Below are 18,990 nucleotides of genomic sequence, written 5' to 3' on the forward strand. Positions count from 1 at the left end.
GTAAAAACATGTCAGTGTTGTGCTCAATTGTGGTTTATTGCCACACCATGAGCTACTATCACAGTAGTAGCTCCTGTAGTCACGAAAGCTTTAAGTCAAGATCCACGATCATAGCTCACACATTGGGCCTGCGTTTCTGCATTTCCACCACCAACTGTGAATAGTCAATGACTTAAGAATGTTTTTTTACTGGGGTGCTCCATATATGCAGCGATGTAGCCTCCTATTGCATCACATCCATTAAGCCATGGCCAGGGAATAATGCTTGGCAACACTGCACATTGCTAATGTCACCCGTTTTGACACAGTAATGATCAATTTGCTTCATTTTTTTTGTTTAAGATTGTATAATACTTGTCATTATTGCTCAAAATTTACCAAATTGTTGCAAAAATCGATGGAAGGTGAAGATCATTGTTGAACTTTATATTTTAAGTGACATTGTTATTGTTTGTGTTTTTTACGCATTATTATATAGATTATAGCGCAATTTTAATATAATTCAATAAAGCAGATGCAGCAATACCACACGCGTCAAAGATGCAACAAGGGCAGCGCAAAGAAAAAACCCTGCACAAGTTATAACCATGAGAGCACCACCATTGGGTTAACCGCAGACAGGTGCCTTTTCAAGTACAGCATGCGCAGAACAACAGGACACCCTGGAACGGCTGCTTACTTAAAAAACCACCACCACCACCACCACCCACCACGAGCGGTGTACGAGTCCCAGGACAGGGGAAGAGTGTAAAGGGAGATCCCAGTAAGGGAAACCACACAAGGGAAAAAGCAGTAGCAGAGTTTAGTTTGCTTATTAGTTGGGCCCTCGATAGCGGAGTACCGACGAGAGCGGAGGACGTGAGATGCTTCATGCCAAACTCCCCCATCCCCTGGCGCTTCAAGTTCCCATTGCCGGGCGATACCGCCCACTATCTGCGTTTGCTCATCGCAGGTACAAATCGCGAGAGCACGACAGAGAGCGCTGTAAGGGCATTTATCACATTCAGCAGATAGAGCTGGAGGATGCAAAAAAATGTAGCAAACTCCGATGCAAGCCTCGCCGGAGTATCTCCATTCTGTACGTCTGCCGAATTGTAAACGGACCTGAAATCCACAAGATCTCTTCGACTACGTCACGTAACATTACTTAGTCTAACACTGTTAAAAAAACACAGCTATTTTGCCAGTGATCACTGGCAAACGTACAGACAAGAGACATTTTCTGCCAGACAACACAGAAAATCAGGGACAAATACTAAATTGGAGGTCTCCATGGTTGCAAAACATTTAAATTTGCCAGTGCAGCTGGCTCCAGAGGGCGAGGAGTAAAAACGCTATTGGCACACATTGCAGACCCACAGTGCAGAATCTGTGTAGCGTTGACAGCGCTTGTTCATAGCCCATTCGTTCTCGAACCATAAAGCCAAGCCAAAACGTCTCCCGGCTCGAATGAGCAACAAGGGGGCCACTCGTGGTCCAGCTAACCCCTTGGCCCGGATTTAATTGTGCAACCTTCTGCCCGAGCCACACGGGCAGAGGCCCACGGCTGGTTATGACGAAACTTCACAATTTGGCTTCCGTATCTGCAAGTTCCATGAATTCGTCCATACAATGTGTCACTCAACAAGAAAACAGGATATTGATGACATGGAGGCGTTGATTAGTTAAGGGGGTTCCCCACCTCACCCCCCCATGGTCTACAGTGAACTCAATGCAGTTTGCAGCAGACAGATCATTATCCTACAGAGCTTCACAGAAATCTATTCATGTTTTGTCTTGCGTAAATGTTTAATTGCCCCCGCTAACAGGAAACGTGTTTCTAAGCATTAAATATTCTTTAATAATTACAATGTATGGCTGACTGTTCAGGTGCAAGTTTGTAATAAAACAAACATCTTTGTAGGGCTGGCTAAAGTATGGCTGCTGTGAGTTCCATGTAATTGCACGTGGCACTTTATGGACATGGCTACAATAAACGCTGTAGAACGCTAAATGGGAGGGGGGGGGGGGAATGATGCAAGATCGTCAGCAACCCCTGCATACGATCAGCAAATTCTCATTTTAGCACTGACGATATCACGCGCCTATTGAGCCTCAAAGATAAACATGTTGAACATGTCTGATGGGACAGGTGTGTATGAAATAAATTTTGGACGAAATCAAGAATCTAGCCTAACATGAAATGAAACACAAGGAACACGTGCTCTCATGCAGACATTGTTAAGGAGGTTACTGCACTAAATTATCGTACGCAAATCCACGTATACGGCCGTCATACACGTCTGATTGTCGTAGGATTGACGTGTAAATGTTCTTTCCGCACCTACAGCCTCGCGATAGTGAGCAAAGCTTCAACACGTGCAACGGCACGGCTTCTTTCAGACATTATTCTTCTTCTATTAGTGGCAAGGCTTTCTGTAAAGCTTCTTTGTTCATTGTTTTGTATGTTGATGTTTTAATGAGGCTCGTCCAAAAAAGGGGCTTAACACTCGGCTCAAGTTGGGGATGGTGAGAACCGAGGAGGAGTGAAGGGGGGGTGGGAACGCCCCCCCCACACTCCGGGCCCCTCCCCCCTGCCCCAACTGGGCTGGCTGCCCCCCCCCCCCCCCTCCGGCCGCTGCGAGTGTTTGCCTGGCGGCGTTCCCTCACGCCGGGACCGCGGCCAGAGCTCGCGCGAAACAACGCGGCCCCGGCCAGACAGCGCACAGACAGGTGCAGGGGCTGGCCAGCAAATTAGGTCATGGAAAGGGGGGAAAAAAAACCACACGGTCGTTTCTCTATAAAGCTTCCCACTTTGCCTTGGTCCCCCGAGAGAGGGGGGAGAGAGAGAAAATCCGCCGAAGAAAAACAGGAATGTGATTGGATCACGTGGTTACAACAAAAATCACAAGAGCGGCGTTGGTGGCGTGACGCCGCGGTGGCGCGGCTGGAGGCTCTTGGCGACGTTTACCCTCTGAAAGTGAGCAAGTTCACCGTTTGTCACGGTGGATGACCGTATCCTCCTAGCCTGTGGTTTCTGTGGGGGGGGTGAACAATGAACAGTTACACGTCAACGGCACCTGTGTTACGCGTGAAAGGTGACTGTGGTATGGGGCTCGGAATTGTTTGTTACCATGATGGACTGTGGCGGTTCTGGGTTAGTGACACTGGATGAGCGTATTCGTCCGTTCAGCAACATCTGCAAACGGCACAGGCGATTTTGAGCACATGCGGATTTAACGTTTCATAGGTCTGCCCTCTGCTTGTAACAGCTGCTAAACATGCGAGTGCGCGCAAAGCGCAACGGCCGAGACCAATAGCACAATGCATGACTGTTGCGATAGCGTCATACGGAAGAACACAATTTCAACAAAACATACGTAACTTTTAATGTGTCATTGCATTCACAATCGGCACACTTCCAGGCAGGCTGCCAGAACACCAAATGCTAATTTGCTCCACTAAAAGGATTGCCTCACCCTGGCAGAGCTGCCACGGTCTGCCTCCATAGTGCGACGCGTCACTCACAATACACGCGTCTGTGTGCTAAGAGCACAGTCACTTCCCATTTCAAAAGTCTGATTGCTACATCTATAAAAGCACATTTAATACAAAGTAATAAAAAAAATGCCTACGTGTATGCTACATGTAAAACACACACGAGAAGTCCATTTGCCCTGGTGATGGATCAACTATAAAACGCACCATTTACAGTCTCTGTGCCAACACGCTGCACTATATCTGCCTGAAATTGCGCTCGTGGTCGTGAGGGTCACTTCCTCTGCCTCCCTCTGCACGGTGGCGGCTGCTGCCAGCTTCCCAGTGACGCCCTTTACGAGCCCCCCCCCCCCCTTCAGAAACATTACTGGCAGCGGTGGTGTCCCCAATCTACTCCATCAAATCATACGAACGGCTTTATTTAAAACCAGGCAGATGTCCATTGAGACGAGTCTCTTTGTCAAAGGGAAACCTGGGGGACATTTAAATGGGCAACACAAATAGATCAATGCACGAGATCCTTCAATTAAATGTGTGCAACTCAAAAGCAATACACAATTCAGGTTTTGAACATCCTGTAAATCACACGAGTCCAAGTTTTATTCAGTCCGTGATGCGTCCCACAAAGACCCCGAATAGAGCCACAACAATCTGTTGTGTCGAGCGTTCTAGCGAGAACCTCTGAAGGCCGGCAGGGCACATGACGTGGTAGATTGTTCCGTACCACACCCAGCTGCCTTTGCATCCAAATAAGGCCGAGTTGAAATTGGGGACAACCCAGGATCTTTTCGGAAATCACTCGCTACTGATGATAACCCAGCTCACCAGGTCTATAACACAGTGCACGCACCATCGCACGACCGCTTCCCACATACATACAGAGACAAAGATTCCCCCTATAGCCTTAACAGGCTGTTGGGGCAAGTGCTGTTAGGGAGCACGAAACATAAGGGGTTGGGTGGCCAGCACCACGCCCAACCGCGTTTGTCTCGCCAGTGCTGAAGTTGATACACCGCACAGGGTACTCATTTGAGGCCGAGTAGACCTAGGTGAGGCCAAAAACCAGTTTAAATATTTTTCACTGCTCTTGGTCGCACACACGCACGCACACCGCAACGGTGGCCCAGCCGTGGCGGGCTCCCCCTTACCGAGGACGAGGCCTCCTCGCCGGACACGCTGGCCGCCTCGAGCCGCCGGTTCAGCTCGTCGGACAGCGCCGCTGAGGGTGGCTCTGGCTCGGGGCTCTCCAAGAGCGGGGGTGGGGGAGCCAAAGCAGGCGCCGGCGAGGGCGCCGGCGAGGGCGCCGGCGAGGGCGCCGGCGAGGGCGCCGGCGAGGGTGCAGGCGACGTGGCCGGCGAGGGCACCGGAGACGGCGCGGGCGGGGGCGTCGGGGGGACGGGCGGCTCCGGTGCGGTGCTCGGCTGGCTTTCCGCGACCGGCTCCAGCAGCTCCCAGTTCAGCTGCACGGAGCAAGGGTGACACCACGGTGGGGCGGGGTGGGGGTCACACGGTCATGACTGCTCGGGGCTCAATGATGCCCCGCGTCTCAGAGAACCAAACGAAGGTCTTGAAGCAATATGAAACGTGTGCGTCGTGCACGGAGACGCTGGGCCGACACGCGCACAGCAGGGGTCCTGCGGCAGACTGCTCGACGATAAGGCTGCGAGTTGAAATCTCGGTCACGGGTTCGCTCGACCCTGGGGCGCTCATTAAATGAGTATCAATTTGTGGGAGGTCAACAGTAACGGTCCCGTGGGAAAACTGAACAAGCAAAAGACACGTGGAAGTTTTCCCACCGAGCTGTGCCGGGGGTTTCCTGCCTCCGCAAAGCAGAATGCGCAGGGGAGAACCGCTGCTTTTAAAAGGGGCTGAATGAATAAATCAGTTTTAAGTTGATTAATCAACCTGCATCAATGCCCAGATGTTTCCTACCTTCATTGTACACACAGTGGCAGATGAGACATGGAGATGAAGGGAATTAACAGGCACACACTTTGAGAACTGCAGCAGCTAGAAAGTCAAAATATGAGAGTGGCTCTCCGATGACTCCCAGCCCGTTCAGGTCATTGAAACCATCGGGAGGACGAGAGTCAACATGGGAGACGGGAGACCACGTGACGTCGAGACAGGCAAGTGCAGGGCACAATGCCTTGCTGCACCTCGGAGTTGTCCCGCGAGTCGGTCGCTTCCACGTCCTCACTGATCTGACGCCGCGAGCGGAAGATGTTCTGCGCCTGCTGGTCGATCTCCCGGATGTGCGTCTCCGACTCCGGCGTCGCCTCTCTGCGCACGCGCACACTCACAACGTCAACCTCCCTCACAGACACACACACACACGCCACAGTCCCTCACACACACACACTTGTCACCATGCCTCAAAGACAAAGATCCTGCGTATAGCCTGAACAGACTGTTGGGGCAAGTTCTGTTAGCGAGGGGGTGGGTGGCCAGCACCACGCACAACCGCTTTTCGCTCCTCCGTGGCTATGTTTACACACGACACCAGGTACTCAATTGAGGCCTAGGACCGGTTCAGATAATTGTCACCGGTGTTGGGCGTGAGCGGGAATCGAACTCGCGTTGTCAGGTTCGTAGCGCAGGGTAGTGCTAACCGCTACCACTACCGCGCCACACAAATGACACCCTCCATCACACACATACAGAAAGGTCACTGTCCCGACTAAACAAATGGACATATTTTCAGGTAAGTTAATTATTTTTAACCAACACTGGTGGCCAACATCAGTGATCAACCAGCTATAAAGGCAGGTCACAATGACCATCATCCACACATCAAAATTCATATTTGATGAGGTTGGAATTTGAAAATTCTTTGCACGTATTGAAAACTGAATTCCAAATACCAAATGGGCAATTAGAAAAGGCAGCATCGAGCCCAAAGCTCTATGCATGTGAGCTCCCCAACAATCACTTAAATAAATTGATAGCACGCAAATTACCCTCCGCATCCTCAAAAGTCAAATTACGTAAGTACCCAATCGAATTAAAAAATTAGGATAAGTATGCGAGTCATCTAAACCAACTATTACTAATACAAACGTGCAGCATATGAGACTGCATGGCAACAGATGAAAGCACGACCGTGAAGAAGGCGGGGTGACTCTGGGGCCTCATTGTCCAGGAGGCTCACAGCAAGCATCACAGATCCTGCACTCAAATCTGGGCAACCATCCGACGCTGTGTTTCCATCATGGGCATTCACTCAAATACACTCCCCCCACTCCCGCTAAGCAATGCCAGGCCACTCAAAAAGCACTGCCTAGGAGGTGGCAAGTCGAGCAAATGTGTTCTTGAATCCATCTGTGCGGAGCTTAAAACGTGATCGCCTCGTAAGTGTTGGGGTTTTTTCAGGTACTCCGTTTCCTTCCGCAAGCCAAACACTCAGACGGATGTAACTGGTAAAACATCCCCAATGCGGGACCATCCTAAAAAACAATCTTGAGACTCGGTGAGGCGTTTGCCTGGACAACCCAAGAGAATTAGTATAATACTTGGTCAGGGGTCAACTCGGCACACTCAGCAGGGGCAATGAAATGCACTCGTTAATGGAATTGGTAAAATATCCCAATGCCCCTGTACCTTCTAAAACAATGGCATTATTGCAATTTCTGATTATAATTAATTTTAACGCTTTCCTAGATAAATACATCAAAGTGAGTTCCTCCTCAAATGAGCATCGAGGCTGTGCTCATCTCTTGGTTAAAGCCCTGAGAGGCCAGTGGAACAGAAATTCCACATTCCTATGGCAGAGACGATTATATTCATAGGACAACCACCGTTGACTTCACCGCAAAGTGGCACCGATTTAATCGACCCCACGAGGCACGATGGGCCGAGTCAACCACCAAGCAGGATTCAAACTCGCAACCCTCCGAATGCGATCCGCTCACTCGACCGCAGAGCCGAGCCGGCTGATAAACAAAGGGGGCATTATAATTATTCCTTTTAGAATCTACCCAACACGAGCTGCCCCAGTGGCATTTCCTGGGGGGAGGGGCGAGGCGTGCAAGGCTTACACGGTGCTGGGGCGGACCCATTGCGTGGAGCGCGTGCGGTGGTTCACGAAGTACGTGCGGCCCAGGTTGTCCTGCCTCTCCTCCCAGTCGACGGGCAGCGGCGGTAGCTGCTGCTCGCTCGTTCGCTGGGTGGCGGCGGCGTCCGGGTGCTCCAGCACCTCCCAGCCGGGCTGCTGGCGGTGTGCAGGGTCACATGCGTGGCGGCGTTATGACGCGCGCGCGGTACATCGCAACACGGCGGGGCAGCAGCACACGGTGGGGTTAGAACGCACAGCGGATCGCACCACACGGAGGGATTATAACGCGGGTTCGGTCACGCGGCCCAGGGGTTGCGCGCGTTCGCTGCTTGTTGCAGAGGTTCACGGTTGGAATCAAGAGGCCGCCTCGGTTATTATCGCAGGTGTAGCAATCGTAATAGCACTGAGTACTGCCCGTTCAACAGTGCACGTTAAAGATCCCGAGACGTCATTCGCAAGAGTAGGCCACTGTTGCGCTGGTGTCGTGTGGTCCAAACTTGCCCATTTTGCCAAATTAAAGAATTACACCATAAATGACTCAATTGGATAAACAAGGCAATCATCCTCTTCTACTGCAAAAAATAATCAGGACCCTCCTGGAAAAGTTATGAGACCCAGTGAAGCTTTCCCGGTTAACCTACGCGTAATAATGAAACAGACAGCGAGGTTTTAACACACAGCAGATGAGAACACACGGGTGAGGTTGAGAAATACGGTGAGGCTCACAACGCACAATGGGCTAATTACCCGTGCTGTGTTTATATACAGCACACCGTTGGGTAATGAGATACGGCAACATCAAAAGATGGGGCTATAACAAAGTGTGTATCGGGTTAGTATTCCCTTTATTGAAGAACGTAGATATTAATTTCTATATAAATTATGTCAAATGGTGCACTTATCTTTTCGCATGTTTATTTTTAGTTGTTGCTGTTCTTGGCACGGGTTTGTTTCCCCATCGGCCAATACCCCCCTCGCTGCGTTTCATTATCGCGGACGTCCCGTGCACAATGGACTCCTCTGGGTGGTCTCTCGCCCCCTTAAGATTTAACAATGCCAAGCCGCCAGCGTCGTCACACATTTATTTTTGGAAATGTCAGTGGCTTTGTGAAAATGTTGAAATGCCAATCGGCAGCGGATGAGAAATAAAGGAAATGTTTTCCTCGAAGCAAAATCCTTTTAAAACATTATTTTTCAAATATAATTAACACAACGCACCTTGGGTGATGTGCAAGAAATGTTTCAATTGGACAGCATGTGCAACGAGATACAGATAACAATTTTAATTTGGCATTAACATACTTTTTTGCAAGATGTAATCTAGCAAGATTAATAAGTTCTGGGCACGTGTCACACAAACACGCCAAGGGGGGGCATCGTGTTTGTGAACACAGCAAAGTGGCGGAGACAGCCGCTGTGATTTATTTGGCTTACACGAGTTGCACTTCTGGTAATTTTCATTTCCATTAAGGGTGGAAAATTCTTCATGAATAATAAAAGAGTAGGCAACTATCAAGGACCCCCTACTCTCCACAGCTAAAAGCCAAGCAAACAACACATCACAGAATACAGTACGAACAATTCCCGCATCGTACACAGTGCACGAGCGCACACGGACTCGAGGATGCGACGCGTAACAGATCACGGCCGAGGGCTCACGTACAAGACGGTTGACAAACGTCACAACCCACACTCGCACAGAGGTGATGGATTACCTCCGATTCTTCAGTCTGCTCTGGGGTCTCCTCGTTTATGCCATTCTGGGGCAAGTAGGCCATCTTTAGCCTCAGGTAGCCCTTCACCCGGGATTTATGACTGCAGTTGCACGGGGAAAATAAACAACCCGCACAGAACACGTGAAGCGTTAAATGATTATCAACGCGTTATGAGGGGTCGCCGTTTGCTCACACACGGCAGATGAGGGCCCAGCGGAAAGGGTCGAGTTATTAAACGGTAAATTAGAAGCGGCAGGGTGGCTCAAGCATCTATTGCTCATCGCTGAGCAATGAGTGGACACCGTCGCGAGTCTGGATGATTTATCCATGCATCGGCCACCTGTGATTATTAAACCCATAAGTGGTTGTCCGCCATCATATTCTGGGGAAATTTCCTAACCTATTGTTCCGTCACTGCTTTCTGAATCCTGAATTTAAATGTATTTATCCTAAAGACATGACGCCAAATTACACAATTGGGTTACAATTCGAGATTAAATAAAAAAACCTAAATATAACAATATTCATTCGTTTGTAACAGAAAGTGAAAACGACCCATAAACAGCATTTGCACGTGAGAGCGTTGTGGACCAAACAAACATTTCATTTTCACTTCAAATGTTGTTTTTTTTAAGTGGGGATGTTACCTCCGTGGCCGCAACAGGAAGTCCTTGAAGGTGTACGGTCTCTCCCTGGTGGGGTCCTCAGTCTGCAATAAAAAACGAACGTAGCTTTACCTTGGTTAAGCTCCGTGCAAACACAATACGGCCAATTTCTTTTAAAAAACTTTGCTTTGCGTGGCATAGCAAGCATGCAGATGTGTTAGTGATGCCTGAATTGTATCGGGCAACAGCAAGAGCATATTTCTCAATTGATGCTATCTGAAATTGGCCAGAGAAAACTTTGAAAAGGACCCTGAATACCTCACCGGCTGTTATCACTCCTGTTGTTCACAAGAAGGAACTGGCTATGGTTAATGGTGCCAATCGCTATCCACAGCCCACGCAATTAGTTCAATGGCACCGGTGTTTGGAAGGTGCTCATCTCTGCTGACAGCACGGACAAGCGGAAAGGCAGCGAGAACTGGTGCCAATAGTTGCCCAAGCTCTGTGGCCCTATATTGGGATGTTTGGCCAACTGCATTAATTAATGTTTATATTCTTGGTTCTTTCGGTAAAGTCACGTAGAAGGGAAACAATTAAATAATAAAAATATAAAACAATATTTTTATTATTTTTATTATTTTATTGTTTCCCTTCTACGTGACTTTACCGAAAGAACCAAGAATATGAATCTCTGCAGTCACGAAAGCTTTAAATCAAAATGTATTGTTTATAGATTACAAGTTAAGCATTAACCTATGTGCCACGCACAGCAGACATTGATGATACATGGTGAAGGATGAATGCGAAAACCGTGACAATGCATATTAATGATTAGACGGCTTTGTCAACTGACTACTGGATGAAGGCCTCTCCATCCCGACGTGTGACCATACTTCACTGCATTGGCCAGTGTGGGTTGGTAAATAGTAGGTCCGGTTCAGACAGCCCTTGCCACTAACGTTATCCACGGCTGAGAATTGAATTCGGTTGCTGGGTTCTGAGCTCACTGCGCCAACCACTGCACTGCCACTCCGCCTCCAAGTGTATGCCTCTGCAGTGCTGCGCTACACGTATTGGGTTTGCTCCCAGGGACTCGTAACACGCGTGGAATAGACAACGGCTCCGATGAGAAAGAGGCGAGCATCGATTGTTAAATTGGCAGCTGACCACAAACGGGAAGTCACCCTCCAATTGCAGTGCGTGCAGGGCAAATACCGGGAGGTGGCTGAGCGGGACATCCACCTGGCCCAGGAAGTCATCTCTCGTCTGAAACGAACAACAACCAAGCAACATCACATGCGAGTTAAGCAATAATTAATATCAATCGATACGTAACATTTTTAATCACTGCCAGAGTTATCACATGTACTGCACTATTTAATTGACAAGATACTCAGGGCACAGCCTCAAAGAGCCTTTGCAGAAAAGATTTTACATTGTGCAAAGGACATAGCTAGCACTTAATATTTCATTTTTAAACGTGGAATGCTTTTTTCCAAGGTGAATAGGAAATGAAAGAATCAGTAATGGGGGAAAAACTGTGCTTTAATTACAGTTAATTAATATTGACTTTGAGACTGGGATGGAAGTCGTGCAGCTACAAACACAGACCAAAACACCGTACCACTACTGCCATTAATAGCACCTTACAAAAGAAAAAATAAATATCACACCAAGGCTCTTCCCTCGAGTTATTTAACGAACAAGAACGAAAGGTCTCTTGTGATCATCCTGAAAAAGTTAAGAATATTTTTTCTTCTTATTATTATTATTAAAATACAGTTCACATGGAGAATCCCTTGCGACAGAACATCGCGTTTGGAGAAAGTCTCCAGAGACACCCTCCACTGCACCAATGAGGGTCAAAAGAAATGCCGCAATTGTTTTGTTTCGTTCACGGAAAACTCGGAACATCAAAACGTTTCCAACCGAAGATCAACCACCTGGAAATTATCATTCAAATGCCTGTGCAGGTCAGCCGAGGGCTGTCCTACCGATTCGAGGAGGACAACCCCAGATGTTAAATGAACGTCACTTTTCACAGCAAGACAACCCCACGTGAATTGAGCAACAACAATAAGTAAAGGAAAAACACTGAATTTGTAAGACATGCAGTGACGAGATTTGTTAGTCTACGTCATTAATGGGTGATCTAAATAACAGGGCTACACTTTACACCATGTTTTTACATCCTAGTGTGCGTGCAACAGCTGGAGAGAGATTTGTTTCTCAGCTTGCAGAATAGAAATCACACGAAGCCAAGCATTCGGCAATGCAAGCTTCTGCAAGTGCAAGACTGTGCCTTAAAGATCAAGGTGTCATATTTTTCAGTTAAAAGCTACAAGTCGTACATTTATTTATAGGCACCAGATATCAGGTTCAACTTCAGAGACCTTAATGGTAACATTCAGTGTGGGGAATGCAACGGTAACGGATGACCAGGGCCCAAATGTGTCCTCGGGCTGGCCTGCTCAACACATTTATCAATTCACAAATCGATTTTCCTTCATAATACATTTAAATAATAATAAAACTTCCACCGTGTGTCATACACGAGCTCGTGTGAAGACCACTTGAACATATTGCTTTGTAACCGAGTTACCGCAATATTTTTTCATGAAATAAAACGGATCGTCTCGCTGAAATTAACTGCTTAAATGGAAAATACCGCCGACAGAATTAGCCAAAAATAGCAACTGGGTGAAACGTTGTAGGCGATGCAGAATTGGTTGCTTTGACAAATGAATAATTTGGCGGGACCCCGAGGTCCCGCAAAAATCAGGTCAATAATTATTATTTTTCAGTCCGCCCACTCGTGCTTCGACTACCATCCAGCCATCCCGCCCAACCTCGTCGCCGAGTTGGACGACGACAGCAACGTGCCGCCCGCCCAGACTCGTGCCAACAAGCGCCAGCAGCAGGCGGCGATCAACACGATGGGCGCCACCCCACCGGCCAAACGCAAGCTCGGGCCGTCCGCCGCAGTTGCGCGCGGCGACAACGCCCTCCGGTCAGCCGTCGATCCTCAGCTTCTTTGCTAAGGCGAGCCCGCCCCCGCAGTGAATTAAACGTGTTTATGTAATTTTTCAACTTTTTAAGAAACTTAGTGCCCCGAGTAGCTCTCGACGAGGCCAATCGATTGACCGCTAGTTTTGTTGTCGGTAAGGCAACAAGACTCGTGTCGCTACGTGGGTTTTCCCACCCCGGGGCATTGATGGGACCCCGGGGTCCCGCCAATTGCTTCAAATGTTGACACCCAGCCCGATGCGAATTCAGAGATATTGGCTCAGTAAGAAATGCACGGCTGGCATGCGGCACTCGACCAGTTTTCTCCCCCATTTAAATTGCAAGGATAAAAACGCAAAGCTGTACACGCAGTGCACAAACCAGTACAGCATCGACAAACCTCATGAATAACACCCGTCTTAAAATGGAAATATATATGGTGACTAACGTTTTAGATAATGAAGCTTCTTCAGGTTCACTGCGATGATCAGGTTGCAAAGCAAACCACTCGGTTTCACGGAAGCTTTGACATTATTTGCCCCACCAAACACACAAAATGCAATGTTTACTCTGAAAAGCCCTCGATACGCTACTTAAGTGAGAACCCACCATGGAATTGTTAATGGGACCTTCGCACCATTGCCGGTGACCAGGCTCGAGACCACCGCCTCGGGATCTCAACAGCGGTAACACGAGCACCGTCACAACGAGTTGTCAAGGCGTCTTTGAAAAGTACCCCAGTGCGAACGAACGTGCGGCAGGAATGGCGCTGCTGTTGCTGGCTGTCAAAGCCTGTGTGTGCGAATGCCGCTTTTTTTTTTCTGGATAGCGGAGGCAAGATCTCACACTGCTTGTGTGGCACGCACGATGTCTACCTTCACAGCGCCTTCAAATCCCCTCGTAACAACGCTCCGAATGCGAGCAGCAGGCGATGGCGATACGAGTGCCAACAAGGGCTGCCAATTCCAACCAATTCGTATCAGATGCTTCTTCTAAGCAACTTTACATGAAGCATGAGAAAAATAACCCCAATTTTCTATGCCAAGTTGAGAAACACAAAAGGACAGGAACAGACATCACCAGCAGCTTCTCTGAAATGTATTTGTGTCCGTTACCAAATGCTCTAAGATGACCCACAATATTTATTAATTCACATAAATTAATGCATAGGACCAATTCGCGTAATAATGGTTACAATCAGTACCAGCTTGTGGGAAGTCAGAATCCGTTGTTCTACAAACTCAGCTGATAACCATGATCATTGATGGGCACGTTTTAGCTCCTGCTGGATTCAAGCATTCCCACATTACTACCGAAGGCATCTCCTGCTTATATGCGAGCTAATCTCAGGCGTTCCCTCCTTTGGGGTTGTTTTTCTTGTACCGTCTTGTTTTCTGAGTGTTGCTCGTACTTGCAAAAGGAATTTGGTATTGTTTTTGTACACAGCAAACAGCATTAGGCCATATTCTTAGCTCTTTCGGTAAAGTCATGCTGAAGGGAAACATTAGGCCACTAAGGGTGCAGCTATTGAGGCAAGCCATGCCTCCACACACAGGGTGGCAATACCAAGCATGTTGTGAGCTGACATCACGTGCTGCCGCTGCCATCATGTTACAAAGGATCAATGAAAGAGAGCCACTCAACAGACGTGAAAACCGTGCCAGTGGCAGCCAATTTATAAAGGGCGTGGGTAGTTCTTGCAGATTATGATGAAAATTTACATTTGTCTGCAAATAGAAATCGCTGCTTATGAAGAATGTGTTTTAGCCGTACAATGGTTTATATTTATATTGATATTGTATAGACTGCATGACCTCAATTGCTAGTTTGAGGTCATAAAATGTAATGCATACCAACACTCATTCTACTTACTAAATCATGTTCAAATTACACTCAATAGATGGTCCGACAGATTCTGAAATAGAATTAAACAGAGCCCCAATTCTCCCGCCTGGATAAATACATGTGGGTCCATCGACCATAGTACACAATCAGAGCCACCTGATTTAACACACAAAACACAACCCTAGAAAACTCACCCCAACAAACATAACATAAGAAACACGAGCAACATATTTCGCTTGCAATAACAAAATCTAATGGGTTTTTTCATTGGAGTGCTGGCAAGTTCTTAATAGAAATCACAAATAATGTTGGAAGAAACAGGGGGGCATGTGCAGTGCACTCCGTCACGAACCCGGCGACCCGAGCGAGACTGAGTCCACGGCTAACATCTGTGGCGAGTGACACCTAGACCGGTCCTGGTTAGGACCCCCGCTTCACCGACCCGCATGAACCATCGTGTGGAGTATGGCCAAATAACCACCACGGGGAGGGGGGTCTTCATCCAGCAGCGGATTGACAAAGGTGTAAAATAATACTGTTGTAATTTTAAACATTAGTTTAAAAGTGGTACATCTTTATTAATTACACTACAGAAGAGAGATTTCATTAAATATTGGTATGCAAGATCATACATATTTGATGTGTGAATGGAATAACAATGTTCCAAAAAGATCAAATTAAACCAATTTAAGTGAACTGACCACGATGAAATTCATGAATTACTACAAATATTTATATCTCTTGTATCAGTGTCGATACTTAATATGCAGGTAACAAGTCCGTTTGTTTATATCGGGACATAAACAATCTATGCAATTAAAATATTAACATCAAAATGAAACGTACATTTGATCAGACGCACATAATATAAGAGTATTGCCACTCACCCTGGATGTGGTTAAAGCAGCGCTGTAGAAACTGGATAGAAAGAACATCTCTACAAAGAGGTACGGAGGCAGGCAGACAGACGCCAACACGCGACTGGTCCCTTCTGAGCTCACGGCAGAGTGCTCGCTCACGTACGCAGCGCTGCTTATCAAAACACCACACCCCTCTCATACAACGCCACGTGGTGTGTGGCAGCAGCGTGCTCGCTATACGTCAACAGCAGCACTGCACGCGGCAGGGTTAAATCACGGAGGGGATCCACAAATCTAATTTCCACAATTTACGGACGGAAATTGTAGATAAATTCCAGAACCTCATTTGCATGTTCCCAGCATCTGTTTCCTTGAATTAATGACACTCATTGACATATTTTATTTAAATATGAACACAAAGAGAAGCTTATGCGCTATGCAAAAGTGTACTCAAGTGGCATACATACATGCTTGCTGAATGAAGCTCTGATTGAATGCATTAATACAAGACTCAAACTACTCCAGCTGCTCAGTTTCATGCTCTTGAATGTTCTTTTCGGCCAGCTCAATTCACTTTTTGCACACTTCTCATTTACCTGGAAGATCATTTGAATTGCACCGCATATATGAAGAGGGTGTCTAAATCGGCACACAAAAGGTGGAGTTTATTGTTATTAAGCTACGCATTATCCAGATTGTTACTTCATTATGAGCTGCACTGCCCGCAAGGAGGTAGATTAAAATAAACTGTAATGTTTTCCCTTTGCTTCAATGTAATACTGTCACGATGAATGGTTTTTTGCTTCCGCTTTATTTGACTCGCGGTCAAAGAAAGTGCGATGCAACCGATGCCAACCTTGCAAACAGGACCGTGTTTGTCCGAGAGGGTTGTTTTCGTGACAACAATAATCATAATAATTTCAACAGTCACGCAACGCACAGTATTCACTCACGCCTGGAGAAAATAACCACGCAGAGGCGCAAACAATCACCGGTGGGGAAGCAGCGCCAGGACAGCCGGCGCCAATATTTTCACAAGCTCTGCAGTTCTCTACATATGAAGGTTGTTACCGGCCCACGAATGCGAAGTCTTTACATTTCAGAGGAAACTCACACGTGAGAGGGGGCAACACTCGATCCCATACAGATGAAACAATTGGGAGCCCACACATTTGTTCTACCGCATTCTCTTGGCGACGCCCACGCGAAGGGAGTTTCGCAAACATCTGTGTGTGGCTCCACCAACCCTCACGGCATACAGGTGTGCTCCACCACCGTGCTGGTGGTGATGATGATATAATTGTTGCAGTGCTTAACAGCAACACTTAAGGGCACATTAAATAAGCATATCTGCACTTTACATTAGAATGAAAAGTAAAGGCATCGCCCTGCCACAACCAGTGTCTGGTTGGAGGGAGCTCCAGGAAGCCCCTCCACGTGGTCAGTCTAACACGTAGCAGGCTTTGGGGACCAACATCATCCATCATAAAGGTTTTTTTGGGTTAGATCGCGTAAATATAAATGTGTACAATGCTGATTTAACGACACCTCCAGAGAGTATTTACTCTACCCTTCGACAAAGGCCACGCATCTTGGAACAGGTGCGAGTACGCACACTTTGCCCCATCACACGCGACCTGCCGATCGACTAACTCCGGCGAACCCATTAATACCGCTGTGGACAGCGGCGGTGTGCATGTGTGGGGGTGTCAGCCACTGCGCGCCACAGCGGAGGCGTGCACGGCGCAGTGGGGGTCCCACCCCCGTGGGGAAAAACAAATAGCACCGAGGAGATAGAGGAGTGGAAATAATTAACTTGATGAAGAGCTTAAAAGACTCTAAATAACAATAAGCCGGCTCGCGCGCGCTGGACATTAGTCACATAACAAACGGGAAGAATTATGGGAGTCGGGTGAAAAAAAAAAACTGGCAGGGGGCTTGATGTACGTGGGTCAACGAGACGCAGAATAACGCGCGCACGAGCGCACAGCGCGCCTCTCGCATAGTCTCAACGTTTCACCAACGAGTCATCCCACGCCGCACCGGCGACCACCGGGTAACTCCTGCATTGCGGAGTCCGCCGCACGGGGAGCAGCAGCGTTCTCCGTGCCACTCGAGGCAGAGGCCAAGCCGCGGCCGTGCCGTTGTGCGAGCAGCTCGAGCTCTCTGGGAGGCACGGCGCCGCTCTCGAGAGGCTCTCGAGAGCGGAAGCCTGGGGCTGCGGCGGCGTCGTTTGGATGCGCCGCGCTATGCGGCCGGACAGCGGCGGCTGCTTTTTCTGCCACCAGAAATAGCAGCCTAAGAATAGAGTGTGTTCTCTGTAAACAGACATGGAAACAGCAGATTTAATTAGGAGCGTGGACCTTTCTTAACCCTCGTACGGCGCACACTGTTTAAGCGGCTTCCCAAACGGTGCGGCTAGTTGATTGCGTTTCCCTTATTATTCTCCACAGTGCTCCACATTCCAGGCAATGCATCGCAGTGCAAAGTCGATGTTGGGGCAATGGATATCACGGTCAAGCGTTGTGCGTGCCAGTCTCTGCCATGTGGCGGTTTGTGCTCGCACGCAAAGTCGTTCTGCTTTAAATACCCTGAATTACCACGCGTTCATTTTGCGGATATGGAGAGTCGTGCGGCAAATTCGTCCAATAATACCCAGTTTACCCACAATCCTTTGCCCCGCGGAGGTTGAGTAACAATGGCGGATTACCCCACGGATGAAAGGATCTGTGACATTGGTCCTCCCCTGTAACCGCGTGGATAATAGGAGTTACCTTTAATAATGTGAGCATATACATTTCTTTGTAATATTGTGTGCATTTATAAACATTTGTCGAATATGGGTAATGCTATGGAACAAATGACTAACCTTGTGATTTTTTTTTGCTTACAGCTAACATGCTTTAAATAATGCCAGGCAGTGTTACGTAACAGAGGTGGAATTCAAACTAATGAACCCCTTTCAATGCGTTTCCTGAGTGGCGAGCTGACCCCGACGGTGGCCCAGCTAGCCTACCGCCACACCAGTAAACCTGCAGAAAAGGGTTCGTAATTACAAAGCTCACTTTGGTTTGCAGCATCTTAACAGTGTCCTCACAGTGATGGCTTTAGGAGCAGAGTAACTCACACCCATCACCTTACGACCTGCGAAACAATTCCCATGAGCTACCGTCGCCGTAAGCCATTTCGGAACAACACTGCCACCAGGCTCATGGGGAGTTCATGGCCACCGTCTTTGCTCGTCTCTGTGGATTGTGCGGGGCTCCTGTCCCGAGTTAAGTCAAATCACTCGCAAGTGTGGAGTTGTGGTGTCTCTACATTATCCACGTGTCATTTTAATTAGATCGGAGACCACGTTTAAAAATATCAAGATTCTAAATGGATTGTTTACAAAAAGCATTGGGCTTATCCACTTTCCTACCAACCAT

General features: G+C 47.9%; 1 protein-coding gene across 6 annotated transcripts in view; it reads right to left on the reverse strand.

The window, feature by feature from the left end:
* The window catches only part of LOC116942192 (E3 ubiquitin-protein ligase NEDD4-like), a 56,490-nt gene that overhangs the window by 23,262 nt on the left and 14,238 nt on the right, over positions 1-18,990 (reverse strand). For 3 of the 6 annotated variants that reach the window (XM_076066770.1, XM_076066767.1, XM_032953828.2), the window contains exons 2-9: positions 11,067-11,117; positions 9,894-9,955; positions 9,247-9,346; positions 7,515-7,687; positions 5,637-5,760; positions 4,626-4,937; positions 3,113-3,178; positions 2,951-3,016 (exon numbers count right to left, since the gene is read on the reverse strand). In XM_076066770.1, coding sequence (XP_075922885.1) covers positions 2,951-3,016; positions 3,113-3,178; positions 4,626-4,937; positions 5,637-5,760; positions 7,515-7,687; positions 9,247-9,346; positions 9,894-9,955; positions 11,067-11,117 — 954 coding nt within the window. The remainder of the gene's footprint in view (positions 1-2,950; positions 3,017-3,112; positions 3,179-4,625; positions 4,938-5,636; positions 5,761-7,514; positions 7,688-9,246; positions 9,347-9,893; positions 9,956-11,066; positions 11,118-18,990) is intronic. The other 3 variants (XM_076066768.1, XM_076066769.1, XM_076066771.1) reach the window with 3 other exon arrangements.

Source organism: Petromyzon marinus, chromosome 13, assembly GCF_048934315.1.
Source record: "Petromyzon marinus isolate PM22_M1 ecotype Great Lakes invasive population chromosome 13, UKy_Petmar_22M1.pri1.0, whole genome shotgun sequence".
Taxonomy (NCBI): domain Eukaryota; kingdom Metazoa; phylum Chordata; class Hyperoartia; order Petromyzontiformes; family Petromyzontidae; genus Petromyzon; species Petromyzon marinus.